General features: G+C 59.7%; 4 protein-coding genes across 4 annotated transcripts; all 4 read right to left on the reverse strand.

Moving 5' to 3' along the window:
* Nucleotides 1–552: 552 nt before the first annotated feature.
* TRAVEDRAFT_52741 (uncharacterized protein) lies at nt 553–1,065 on the reverse strand (the record flags this gene model as incomplete). Its single annotated transcript, XM_008045343.1, has 5 exons — nt 553–616; nt 666–703; nt 752–853; nt 911–979; nt 1,033–1,065. 5 exons carry the CDS (start codon nt 1,063–1,065, stop codon nt 553–555), a joined length of 306 nt encoding a protein of 101 aa, XP_008043534.1.
* Nucleotides 1,066–6,087: 5,022 nt separating this feature from the next.
* Nucleotides 6,088–7,961, reverse strand: TRAVEDRAFT_52743 (uncharacterized protein; the record flags this gene model as incomplete). Its single annotated transcript, XM_008045344.1, has 7 exons — nt 6,088–6,453; nt 6,515–6,901; nt 6,955–6,984; nt 7,036–7,122; nt 7,179–7,226; nt 7,281–7,658; nt 7,716–7,961. The coding sequence occupies 7 exons, from the start codon at nt 7,959–7,961 to the stop codon at nt 6,088–6,090; spliced, it is 1,542 nt and encodes a 513-aa protein (XP_008043535.1).
* A 414-nt stretch (nt 7,962–8,375) lies between these two features.
* TRAVEDRAFT_23907 (uncharacterized protein) lies at nt 8,376–9,769 on the reverse strand (the record flags this gene model as incomplete). The annotated part of the gene is made up of 6 exons (XM_008045152.1): nt 8,376–8,663; nt 8,712–8,762; nt 8,813–8,878; nt 8,929–9,258; nt 9,319–9,681; nt 9,737–9,769. The coding sequence occupies 6 exons, from the start codon at nt 9,767–9,769 to the stop codon at nt 8,376–8,378; spliced, it is 1,131 nt and encodes a 376-aa protein (XP_008043343.1).
* Nucleotides 9,770–10,196: 427 nt separating this feature from the next.
* Nucleotides 10,197–11,933, reverse strand: TRAVEDRAFT_52745 (uncharacterized protein; the record flags this gene model as incomplete). Its single annotated transcript, XM_008045345.1, has 7 exons — nt 10,197–10,540; nt 10,568–10,750; nt 10,798–10,854; nt 10,902–11,023; nt 11,079–11,198; nt 11,252–11,586; nt 11,637–11,933. 7 exons carry the CDS (start codon nt 11,931–11,933, stop codon nt 10,197–10,199), a joined length of 1,458 nt encoding a protein of 485 aa, XP_008043536.1.
* Between the last annotated feature and the right edge of the window lie 331 nt (nt 11,934–12,264).

A 12,264-nucleotide genomic window follows, 5' to 3' on the forward strand; every position in this document is an offset into this window, starting at 1 on the left:
CTCCTCTCGCCCTTCTCCCCTCTCCCATCCTCCGCCTCGCGCTCCGTCTCCCCCGCCTCCGACTCCCGACTCCACAGCGTGCCCACCGCCCGACGCTCTTGCGGTCGCCGACGCTGAGTCGACGTCCGGCTGGCGCATTCGCGTCCCCGCCCTCCTCTCGCCCTTCTCCCCTCTCCCGTCCTCCGCCTCGCGCTCCGTCTCCCCCGCCTCCGACTCCCGACTCCACAGCGCGCCCACCGCCCGACGCTCTCGCGCCCGCCGCCCGACGCTCTCTAGTCCGCCCGCATCTCGCCCTCTAGTTTATAATTACCATAGACACCCTGTAGCCAGCTCAATATATCAGCTTATCACCGGTGTACGCAGTCGGCGTCGTGATATGTGTTCAAGCAACATGCGCGGTAAGCCCTACTGGCGCCGCCACCCCCTGATCGATCGACGAGGATCGAAATCCGTGTTTTGTCCGATGTTCTCGGGCTTCGCGACATTCGGTGCATCGCCACCCCCTCGTTCATTGAACATCAGAACAAGTAGCTCTACAAACATGTCTGGCCCTCACTCCTTCAACTTGAAAGAACTGGCCGTCCAGCCTAACTTCGCGGTCAACTTGGGTGCCATACTGCTCGAACACGTTAGTATCAAGCCCGCCGCGCCCGATCACTACTCACTCATCTTGACGGTAAGGCTCTAGTTGCCCCTCCTTGGGCTATTTGAGAGGTCAGCGCAAGAGCACATAGGGCAGGATCAAGCTTACCTCGCGCGACTTGAAGTCATGCTTAAGCTCCACACGACGCGGTTTGAAGGTACGTTTGGAGCCTTTGTCGTTGGAGTAAGCGTACCCCAGGGCTTTCATGGTCTGTACCGACTAGAAGTATGAATTGGGAGGAACAGAACGGTGTATAGGATCACGTACATGCACGAAGTCATTCCAGTGGATACTATGACGGTCTCCTCTACTGATTTTGAAGATAGAGGCCATAACCTGCCCATGGGGTTATAGCGTTCACATGTCTCGCTTTCATCTGCAGCACTCACCCGGTAGTATTTGTCCTTGAGGTAGAATGGCATGATGATATGTTGAAAGTGAGGAGATAGTGGAAGACAGGAGAGAGACAGACAGATGTGTTCAGGAAAAGCAGAGTTATAGGCATTTGGGCACGTTTGGAGACCTACATTCTCGCGCTTGGTAAATGCAATTCAGTGTGCGGGAGCGTGATACACAAGTTGTATGCTCCGCTAGAGTAGCAGCTAGCGTAGCAGGGAGATAACCCGAGGCAAATACAACTGAATGGTTCGAACTTCTTTGAAGTTCGGGGTCTTCGCGATGCGGACGAGGCCCACGTGACTCCGACGCTTTGTCCTCGTCGCGGCAGCGACAGGACAAAGCACGATGCCCTGTGCCATATAGATAGCCTCGCGAGCGAGAGCAGAGACGCCGTCGTCTCATGCTCCGCTCGCAGGTACGTGCCACTTGCGCTACAGCGCGTTCGAGTCGTCGTCTCATGCTCCGCTCGCAGCCGCCCGGGCGACTTCATCGCGCCGGCGCCGTTTTCTTTGTCTACGACGACCCGCACCTCGAGCCACTGCAGGTGTCGTTCCAATGACTGCCGATTCACCCTTTACACGCTTCATAGGCGGACAGCGCCAGCGGTCTCGCCACTTCGGCACCAGCCCCGCCTACCCACAAGCATGTTCTTCCAATCAAGCGACCTCTCCACGAGTACGAGCGCAATCGCACACTGCGCCCCCTCAGCTCTCCTGCACACGGTACGATCCCGCCAAGGCGCCCCGCCAACGGCGACAACGATCCAGACGTTTCCGTCCGCGCCACTCCGGTGGCCACACAGCATCTTCGGCCGAGCTCAGCCCCCCGTCGCAGCTCCTCTCCGTCGAGTACCAGGCCCCTCGTCTCTCTTGCCTACACGCCGTGCCCCCCATGGGCCCGTTGACCACTATACACGCCGAGCCCCCGCTCCTCTCCTCAGAGTCCGCTGCGCCCACCTTTGGCTGCCCCAAGTCCGCCACTTGCGGAGCCCCTCCACATGCACCTCTGCCTCACGCCTCCGAATTTCCGCCCCAATTCTACCCTCCTCGGCGCCCTAATACCGAACCTCGCGCGAACGCTGCGCGCGAGGCCGAAACAACCCGGGTCACAACCCATCTGCAACGAGCGGCATGGGAGTACCACCTACGCAACTACCCAGATCCTGCCTTCGTTGAGACACTTCTCCGGATCATCGACTATGGCGCAGACGTTGGATTCTTAGGCGACCGTGCAGTCCCTCAAGAATCTAGGAATCTCTCCTCTGCCACCGAGCACGCTGACGTCGTGGACACCGACCTCCAGCTTCAGCTCTCCAAGCAACGCGTACATGGACCCTTCCCCACACCGCCCTTCCCTAACTTCCGCTCCTCGCCTCTCGGAGTTGCTTCACGCAAGCGTTCCTCAAAGCTGCGCGTGATCCACCACCTCTCCTGGCCCGACCGTACCTCTGTCAACGATGGCGTACCTGACTCGGAAGTGTCCCTGCAGTACGAGACCTTCCTTTCGGCCGTCGATGCCCTTCGTGCCTCAGGAAGAGGGTCCAGCATGATCAAGCTGGATCTTGAACAAGCCTTCCGCCAGATACCCGTCCGACAAGCCGACTGGCCATTGCTCGGCTTCACCTGGTGCGGCGAATTCTATTACCACGTCGTCCTCACATTCGGCTTGCGCTCGGCCCCCTATATCTTCAACCTGTTCTCTGAGGCACTTCACTGGATCATGGACCACCATCTCCCTGCCTCTGTCCGCCATCTACTCGACGATTTCCTGCAGATCTTCGCCCCAACCGCTCCTGCCTCGCTAGTCCAACATGCCCTAGAATGGACACTTAGCCTGGGAACCGCCTTAGGCTTGCGCTTCCAGTTATCCAAGGTCGAGGGTCCTACCACTTCACTCGAGTTCCTCGGTATCACTCTCGATTCCCTCGCCATGGAGGCCCGGCTGCCTTCCGACAAGCTCTCCTACCTCGTTAAGCTCTTACAATCCTGGAGCACCCGCACAAGCTGTCGTGCGCGCGAACTAGAGGAGCTCACCGGGTACCTCCAATTTTGCGCGCAGGTCATCCCCTATTCCCGCGCTTTCATCCGCTCACTCTTCAATTTTTCCTCCTCCTTCACGACGCCTTATGCTCGTCGGCGCCTGCCCAAGTCCGCATGCAACGACATCCGGTGGTGGCTCAATCTCGCTATGGCATGGAACGGGGTCAGCCTCATCGACTCCAATCGCCCAAAAGTCTCACTCCACACGGATGCTAGCGGAACAAAAGGTGCAGGCGGCATTCTCTCCGACTCGTGGTTTGCAGTGCGCATACCGCGTCGCTACCGCGAACGAGACATCAAGTTCAAGGAATTCTATGCTATCATATACGCCATTCTCTGCTGGGGTGACCGCTTCCGCGGCCATCACGTACTCTTCCACACCGACAACACAGACGTGCACGCTGCCATTACCAATCTCACCATCCGGTCCGAGCCCATGATGGAACTTCTACGCCAGTTCCTCGGTCTTGCATGCCGCTTCGACTTTACATTCGAGTCCCGGTGGATACCAGGCATCACCAATTCCCTCGCCGACGCTGCGTCCAGATTCCAGTATCAGCGCCTCTTTGACCTTGCCCCGTATCTGCAGCGCAAGCCCAGTCCAAAGCTTCACCACGTCGACAGCAGCCTCCCCTCAGGCCCCCGCCCTGCTGTTTTCCTTCATTAATTCCCAATCCTTCTTTCTGTGGCCGCATCCGCACTCCGCCTTTCCCGCTCCTCCGGCTCTCCAAGGCTCCTCCACTTGGCCCGCGTCTGCTGCTCGGTTTCCGGGGCGGCCGGCTCCTGCTCCCTTTCGGGCAGGCTCGCCGCCGCTTCGTTCCGAGTGGTCAGCGCAGGTGCTTGGGACCTCAACACGACACGTTGACGCCCAACCTGCGCTCCGAGTGCGCACACCCCTCTGCTCATCGAGGGAGGCATAGGCGAAGATGGTTCGAACTTCTTTGAAGTTCGGGGTCTTCGCGATGCGGACGAGGCCCACGTGACTCCGACGCTTTGTCCTCGTCGCGGCAGCGACAGGACAAAGCACGATGCCCTGTGCCATATAGATAGCCTCGCGAGCGAGAGCAGAGACGCCGTCGTCTCATGCTCCGCTCGCAGGTACGTGCCACTTGCGCTACAGCGCGTTCGAGTCGTCGTCTCATGCTCCGCTCGCAGCCGCCCGGGCGACTTCATCGCGCCGGCGCCGTTTTCTTTGCCCCTCCCACCATCCCCTCATTCACTCATTGTTCACTCGCATTCCTGTTTCATTCAGTCTCTGTATCTACCTAGCTCCATAGTACCATGTAGTAGCTAGCACACAGTCCCCTGTAGCGGCCCGCGTCTGCTGCTCGGTTTCCGGGGCGGCCGGCTCCTGCTCCCTTTCGGGCAGGCTCGCCGCCGCTTCGTTCCGAGTGGTCAGCGCAGGTGCTTGGGACCTCAACACGACACGTTGACGCCCAACCTGCGCTCCGAGTGCGCACACCCCTCTGCTCATCGAGGGAGGCATAGGCGAAGATTAATATTCCATCGTTTGGGTCCGTTGTGGCCGCGCACCGCAGTACAGTGGCCTGCTCCGACGACCTTGTCCTACCTCGTCTCACCCCTACGCTTCACAAGATTGACGCTGCGCACAATTCGAACGCTTCGTAAACAACAACTTGGCCTATGTGATGTCGGGTAGAAGGAGACGGCAAGAATTTGGCGCAGCCGCACAGCTAGGTCAGTTATATCCAATGCACGCTTGCTTCGAGGGGCATACCGATGTATCCATCATCCTGCCCCGTACCCCCAACCTGCAACAGGAAGAGTCCCTCTGGCTCCCGTGCAACTCCGCGCGTAGAATGTACCTGGGAGATACACAGCTACACGCAGACGCATCTCCACGCATCGGTTCCCCGACCACGGTGATCTGGAGCGTCGCGTTGCTCCTCCGCCCCCACTCTCCTCGAGCCCGCCCGGTCTGAGCCCGAAACCCTCGGAAGGCTGCGTATGCCCCACCATCCAGCTCCCACACACGCGTGCCCCGCTATGTAGCCTTGACCTGGGCGGAACTCGTGAGCGACCCGCGCCTGCGCCCTTGCTCCCAACCCTCTATCTTTACGCGCTGCGTGAGCCCTTAGGCACCACACCCCCTCTGATCAATGTCCAGAACCAAGGCCCGACTCGCGTCCACGTGCTGGATTGCCACCTTCGAACACCGATTTCTGCGCGACGTCTCCTGGCCTACACTTCGCGGACTCACCCCGAGTCCCTCATTTTCCAGCTCAAGACCTCGCCCTTCCCGAACACCTCTGGCCCGCGCTACCTGATATCTTCCGCCGCGGTAATGGCTTCGGGGACCCACTTTACCGCGCCGCCTCCAAGCGCGAACACCGCGCTGCCGGCCTCCCCACGCGCCCGCGCCTTAGCACGCCATTAAGGCCCCCGATTCCATTCGCACTCGCCGAGCTAAGTTTCAAATCCCCCTCCACTCGTCTCCGCCAACCGCCGAGTCGCCGAGTCGTGAGAGCCTAGGAGATCACGGTACGTCAGCAGCAGCCTCAATACGCGAACAAACCGTGTTGCTCACCTATTTGGTCTTGCAGGCCGCCCCGTCGCAAACGGAGCTGTGGCGGCAGCGGCGGCAGTCCCGTGGGTCGACGCGCCCTCATAAATCGTAGCCATGACGCCCGAGGGTGTGCGTTGGAGTGCGGTCGCGGTTGGAGGACAGGCCGGCCCGCTGCAATACCAATTCGGGGCTTACTGATTGTCCACCACACTGCACGGCAATGACGCCGGTGTCGGCGCCGTACCCGCGTCCATCACGGTCTGTGCGTGCGCATTTCTCAGCGTGATCGCGGCGTCCAGGTACAAGGCAGCGGCGGCTCGCGCGGGAGACACGGCGGCGGACATATGGCCGCGAATCCTTCGCTGGGGGGCAGGCACCGCGTCGTGGGTTCACATTGCCCTCATACCCTCTAAGCACAGTCGGGGCAAGCCGTTCAGCGACCCACGGCGAATACGATTCCCTACGTACATAGACTAATATTAGTACCCTTCGTACAGATGCGCCCATGCGTCGAAGCCGTCGAGGATACCATGCGCGTCCAGAGCTGGGTTGTGCGCCCCACCATCTCGCATAGTCCTCGCCACGCCGAGCATGTCTATCTCGAGCCCCAGGCGCGGCATGGCCTCGAGGTTTGCGATCCGCAGCAGCATGGTGTCCGTATTGGCGCGCACCCGGATTGGGCCGTCCACACCACAAGCTGTCCATTCGGTCTTGTGATGGGACCAGACCTCGAAACGCGGGTTCGGCTGAGTGGCGACGATCGCCGCGACGTCGCTGTGATCGTCCAGTCTGATTGAGGTGTTCGGGCCAAGAGGGAGGAGGCGAGCGGTGGGGAGAACGTCGTCCTGCCGCATGGTGAGTATATTTACGAATGCTGGGATAAGGAACTAAGCATGGAACACATACGTCTGCCCAGAAGACGACCCAGACGCCATGGACAGTGACGCCGCGTGCGAGGACTTCTCGTCGGTACTGTCCTGCTGCTTCAACAATGTCGCTGATGCTGGCGACGTCCAGCGCGCCATCTTGCTGCAGGCAGTGCAATTCCAGGCCGAACTGCTCGCAGCGTGTGACCGTGTCGACACGGACGAGGAGAACCGGGGCATCGCGCGCGAGGGCGAGATCCATCAGGGCGTCGATGACGGGGAGCCAGTTCTGCAGCCCGGTTTCCCAATATTCGAACGGGTAGGGGTCCCGGGGGTCGTGGTCCGGGAGAACATGTCCTAAGAGACCCAAGCAGAGAGGCTTATCGGCGTCGACCCTGACCTCGGTTCGCGTGGGCACAACCTTGTCCTAGATAGGCCCATTGTCAGTTCTTGTATGACATCGCTGCCAATAACGCATACCTTCGCCCACACGACCACGTCGAGGATGCGCTATGGGTGATCATCAACACATGAGCTTATCCCTACCCTCGAACTACATACCATGTTCCTTCTGGCGGCGGGGGCAACATTGTTCGCTATGACCGGGGCGTTCGTAGTCGGCGAGGTGCCCCTCGTATTGTCGATATTCTAATCATGTTAGACGAAGTTAGTACACCACGCCGCCATAAGTTCGAGTGACGTACCCCGAAGGCCTCGACGTTGTCCGCCTGCTGAACATGGAGAGCTGGTGCCTTCGACGGGCAGAAGGTCAGCGTCTCCTCATCGATCTGACAAATATATCATACCTTGTCCATGTTCGCGCGCATGGCGTCCGATGCCTGCTTACGACGCTCTGCGATGGCGCGGCGTTTTAAGGCCACCTTGGCGGCGTCTGCAACCTTGCGTTGTGCGCAGTCCGCTGCCTCCTCGGCTTGAATGGCCTGACGTATGGCCTTGGTTAAGGCTTTCTCGCGCTTCTTGGTCTCCCGAATTGACTTCTTCACCCTTTTCCGAGCCTCGTCCTCCTCGCGTTGACGTCGACGCGCGTCAGCCGACGCCCGACGTTCGAGCTTCAGCCGGGCGTCTTCTTCGCGGTCGAACTGGCGACGTTCTTCGATGAGGCGCAGGACGGGCTCCGTGGGTCCTGACTGCCACGGCCAGTGGATGCCGTGGCACAAATCGCACTTCGATGACATGGTTATCAGTAAATATGGTTATCGGCTACCAACGTCACTACTCACCACGTAACCCCAAGCTCCGGCCCATCCTTCTGCGTAGCACAGCTGCGCGGTGAAGGTAGTGCGAGCCTGGCAGTTGCGCTTCGGACAGAAGTGCGGCGCTTCGGGCATACGGTGAAGGGAATCGAGCTCGCAGAGCTGCCTGAGTTCCGGGCTGTAGATACCCGTACGCCCGCCGTTCGCGACGTGATGGCTACGTCCACGGATGCGCACGAGGCGGTACTGGCGAATGAGGTTGAGTTCGGGCATGGCAGGGATAGGAGGACAGGAGGAGGAGAAGACGAAAAGGCGAACGAGCACGCTGGCGTGAGCGGGTATGGGGAGAAGAGCAGATCAGCTCACGGAGGGAAATTCCTTGTCGGACCTGGTCCCGGCGTACCCTTTTATCGTCTCCTGTAGCCGTGCGAAGACCTTTCGACCTTGCCCCCAATTTCCGATTTATTTCGACCACTATATCCCGCGCCTCCGGCTCCCTTGTGTCACGTCCCCCGCCCTTCCGTCACCCTCTCATTTCGGCCGCTTTCACCAATGTCGGGTTTATTGTAGCGTTATATCTAGGTTATATCTCACACGAATCTGGGCCATATATTCGATGCACGCCACTTTCACTCGTTCCGATCGCTGAATCGGGGAGACAGATCGTAGGTACAGAGCAACCGTTACTTAGGCCCTGTCGACGTCGATCGCGTCCTCAATCGTTTCGCCGAGCGTCATATTGATGACCTCCTTGCTGCCTTGTTGCTCGACGAATACGCGGAGGCCCGCCTGCATGCTCAGCACCTGCTCACGTCTCTTGGCGATGCGTCGTTTCATGCTGGCGGTGCGCTTCCGCTTGCGCACGACAGTAGCCCCTCCGGCCGGTATGCGCCAATCTCCGTCGGCGATCACGACGGTCGCGTCCGACTCGTCGCCGGAGGACAGGCTGATGGTCGCCTCGCGGTCTAACACGTCCTGAGGTTGTGTTAGTATCACAAGAGGTCGCCTGTGAATGGGGCGTACCTGCCAATCCCCAACCTCAGGGGCACCCCACTCGAGCGGCCCGAGGGCAACCTGCAGAGGCATCAGCGACGTGTCTGTCTATCGACGTGTTTATAGCACACCTGTGCAGGCGGAAGGCCCCATCCAACGGCCGCGTTGTCGGCATTGACGTCCCCAGAGCCGTCGTCCTGTTGAATGTCAGAGCCCGCATGTACCGCGTTAGCACTCGGTCACTCACTTCCAGCTCCTCGAGGTACGCGCGAGACGAGTCCTGCGCCTCCAGTTCCGCGCCCAACCCCACAACGAGGGCCGTTGAGGACGTCTTGACGAGGATGGTCTGTCCGTGGCGACGCACCGGGAGCGTTGTCCACAGGGAGCGCGAGAGCCACCGTCCGAACGGATGGTTCCAGACTTCCATCTCGGCATCCGCACTGAGAGCACCAATGATGGACTCGACGTCAGCGTCGGCGCCTTCGCAGATGGCGGCGCGGAAGGGGCCGCATTGACCCAGGCAAACGGTGTCGTTGCTGCCGGCCGTGACGACGAAAACGAGAGGACCCTCCGATCCCTGAGCGCACAAGCGGTCAGCTTGTGGTCTATCAAAGGTGAACGCGAGGCAAGAACAAACCTTGGGCCACAGAACGACACGGATAGCCTTGCCCTCGTTCACATCCCCACGGCAGTCTTGCTCGACGACGACGTCGGGTATGGTTTTAAGTCCGGCCACATCGTACACCCACCCCAACTCAGACCCAATGGACGGCACGAGCTCTGCGCCCGGGAAACGCACCACATGCACCCAGAAATTGGGTCTCGCGACACCCGCCATTTCCACCGTGCTGGCGACCCACCCACCCGCACGATAACTCCACACCTCTATCTGCGCGTTCCGCAGGTCCCCGACCGCGTCCACGACCGCCTGGATTCCGCTCAGGACGTCCAGGAAAGACTGACCATGCTGGAGGGTCGTTCGAATGACGTCCTCGTTAGTCTAAGTATGCCGTCCTGTCAGAACTAACGTAGAGATGGGCAGGGAAGACACGTACCGCGAGGAAGACACTCAATATGTTCGAGTTCATGGTGGCCAGACGTCAGAGTGTATGTAGCGAACGAGGAGAGCAATTCAACGAGATTTATGGCGCACCGCACTCTGTCCGAGCAGGACCTGATGGGGTCCGTAATTCCCGATGGGGGAGTTGCCTCTAAACGTTTATTCGGGCACGAAGACCCCGTATGACCCGATGCGATCTGACTTGCTACGTTCCCTGGTTCTTCCGAAGACTGCTGATACCAGGCACCTGAGACATAGCACCCTCATCACATCCAGGTCATAACAGCGCGATACATCAGCCCGATCTACACTAAGTTGTCCCATCACGCCCGGCCCCTCCGCTTAGACAAGCCTTTGGCGGCGGCGCCGACGCTGCCTGCGCCGCGAGCCCTCGAGATGCTGCCCGCAGCCGAGATGCGCTCGGTCAACGACATCAAGCTGGAGTTATCTGAGTATCAATATGCGAAGTAGATGAGAGAACTGCTCACGGATCTTGACCCTGAGCGCGTGCAGTCTGCGCGCGGATGCGGGACGGATGGGACACGACAGCCGCGCTCGCTCGCGTCGGGCATCGCGACTCCCGACGTCTTGGGAACTTTACTGACCTTGTTGCGCGCCCCTTTCGCCTTGCCCTTCGTCTTCGCGCCTTTCTTTCCAATGCGCTGGCCCTTCCGCCTCGCGTTGGCGGGTTCGGGGTGTTCTGCCGCCGCCGCAATGTCGACGTCCACACTTACCTCGGCATGGACATCCATGTCCGCGCCGGCCATGTCAGCCGGGCCGGAGTCGTCGTTGGAATCACCTATCACATATGTTAGCGGGCACGCACCTACATGCACTATAGACTTGCCTTCAATGACCCGTCCTGCAGTGGGTGCCGTAGGCGGCGCTCGCAGAGTCGGATCGATGCAAGCAGTGAGAATTGGGGCCGGAGAGACAGCTACATCCTCGACAACAGGGGCGGTTTGCACGACTCGCTGCAGCTTGTCCCTCGCATCGTCTGCGCGACGTTCTGCTGGGGGCCAGTGAGTTGTGCACGACGTGTACCTGCCGACTTACCCTCCATGACACGCTGGGTGTGCCGTCCGAAGTCAACGGCCTCGACATCCTGGTCAGCTGTGTGACAGTCAGCGATGCCGAAGCCTCACGGTCGATGCACCAACCGGAACGGGACTGCTCCACCCAGAGGGAGAGCACGAGGTAGAATTCTTGTTCAGTCCAACCAGCGGTCTGGCACAGGGCCTGCAGGAAGGTGAGGCCTTGTCTGTTGACACCCCGCGACGTCCTGCGCACATGTCAGCCAGTCACTTCCACGCTTCGGTGAGATACAGAGATCATACATGTACACAGAAGGCTCGCCCGTCTCGTCTGGCCCACCGACGCAAATCAGACCACCCCAACGGACGTTGTGGATCATGTCCATACTGTCATCGACCGCGTTGGAGATTTCCAAGGAGGTGCTGCGGCGCGAGTGTTAGCGTGAACACCGTAATGAATATGTCGCTGGACTTACAACCCTCCATTAATGGGCACGGACTCCTCCCGCTCTGCGGCAAGCTCCTCGTTCTTCTCCTGGGCGACGGCGTTGTAGATATCTTGTTCCTCGGGAGGAAGAATCTTCCACGCGTGGGCACAGGCAGCGCGCAGTTGACCTATCGCTGCCCTGGGACGGCCTCCTAAGTCGAGCACTTCGATCTGCGGAGCGTCAGGCGACACCTGGAAGACGTCCAGTCCGGTCTTCGTCCGAGACTTCCGGGGTCGCGGAAGGGTCAGGGAACGGCGCCGCCCATCGTGCCCTCTAAGACGTTCACCCGTGTACCGGTTCTCGCGCAGCCAGTTGTAGATGTTCTGAGAGTCCGCGTCAACCACTCGTAGTAAAATGCAAGGCCACGGCACACCTTAGGCAGCATCTGCATGCGCGCGCTGAATGCCAGAATATCTTCAGGAACATGGCGAACGAGATCGTTGCGACGTTCGCGACTCGCGTTGTTGTAACGCTTCAGCCACGCTGCTTGCGTTTCCCCCGTACTCGGAGCCGTGAAGTGAGCACGAAACTTCTCAGTTAGAAGACCGGCGGCTCGCTTGTTGGGGGCTGTAGTCCTAGGCTCCTGAAGGATGCTTTGAACGTCCGCATCAGAGAGGTGCTGTTGAAGCCAGTGGCTTTTGTCATCAGTGAAGCGGAACCTCTGACGCATCGAGGCAAAGGGAGAAGGAGAGACTCGCCGGGGGGTCCACTAGTCGCAACTTCGGTCTCGTAGGTACTTGCCATTTCGCTCGTACGACGCCGATACAGATCTGCAAGCCGATGTGAAGGTGTACCCCCGCACCACTACCGGAAGTGCGTACCTAGACATCTGATGTCCCTCTGGGTCCATGCGTACAGTATGAAACCGGGTCGTCACCGCCACCGCCACCGGGTAGGAAATATCGTATAAGACTGGATTCCTGCCGCTCTCAGTTAGCCGGTTCGGTGCATATGCTGCTCGTAAAGTACGGAATAGGCGGAATAGGTAAACGGTGCAAGTT

The sequence above is a fragment of the Trametes versicolor genome (assembly GCF_000271585.1).
Source record: "Trametes versicolor FP-101664 SS1 unplaced genomic scaffold TRAVEscaffold_12, whole genome shotgun sequence".
NCBI classification, from domain to species: domain Eukaryota; kingdom Fungi; phylum Basidiomycota; class Agaricomycetes; order Polyporales; family Polyporaceae; genus Trametes; species Trametes versicolor.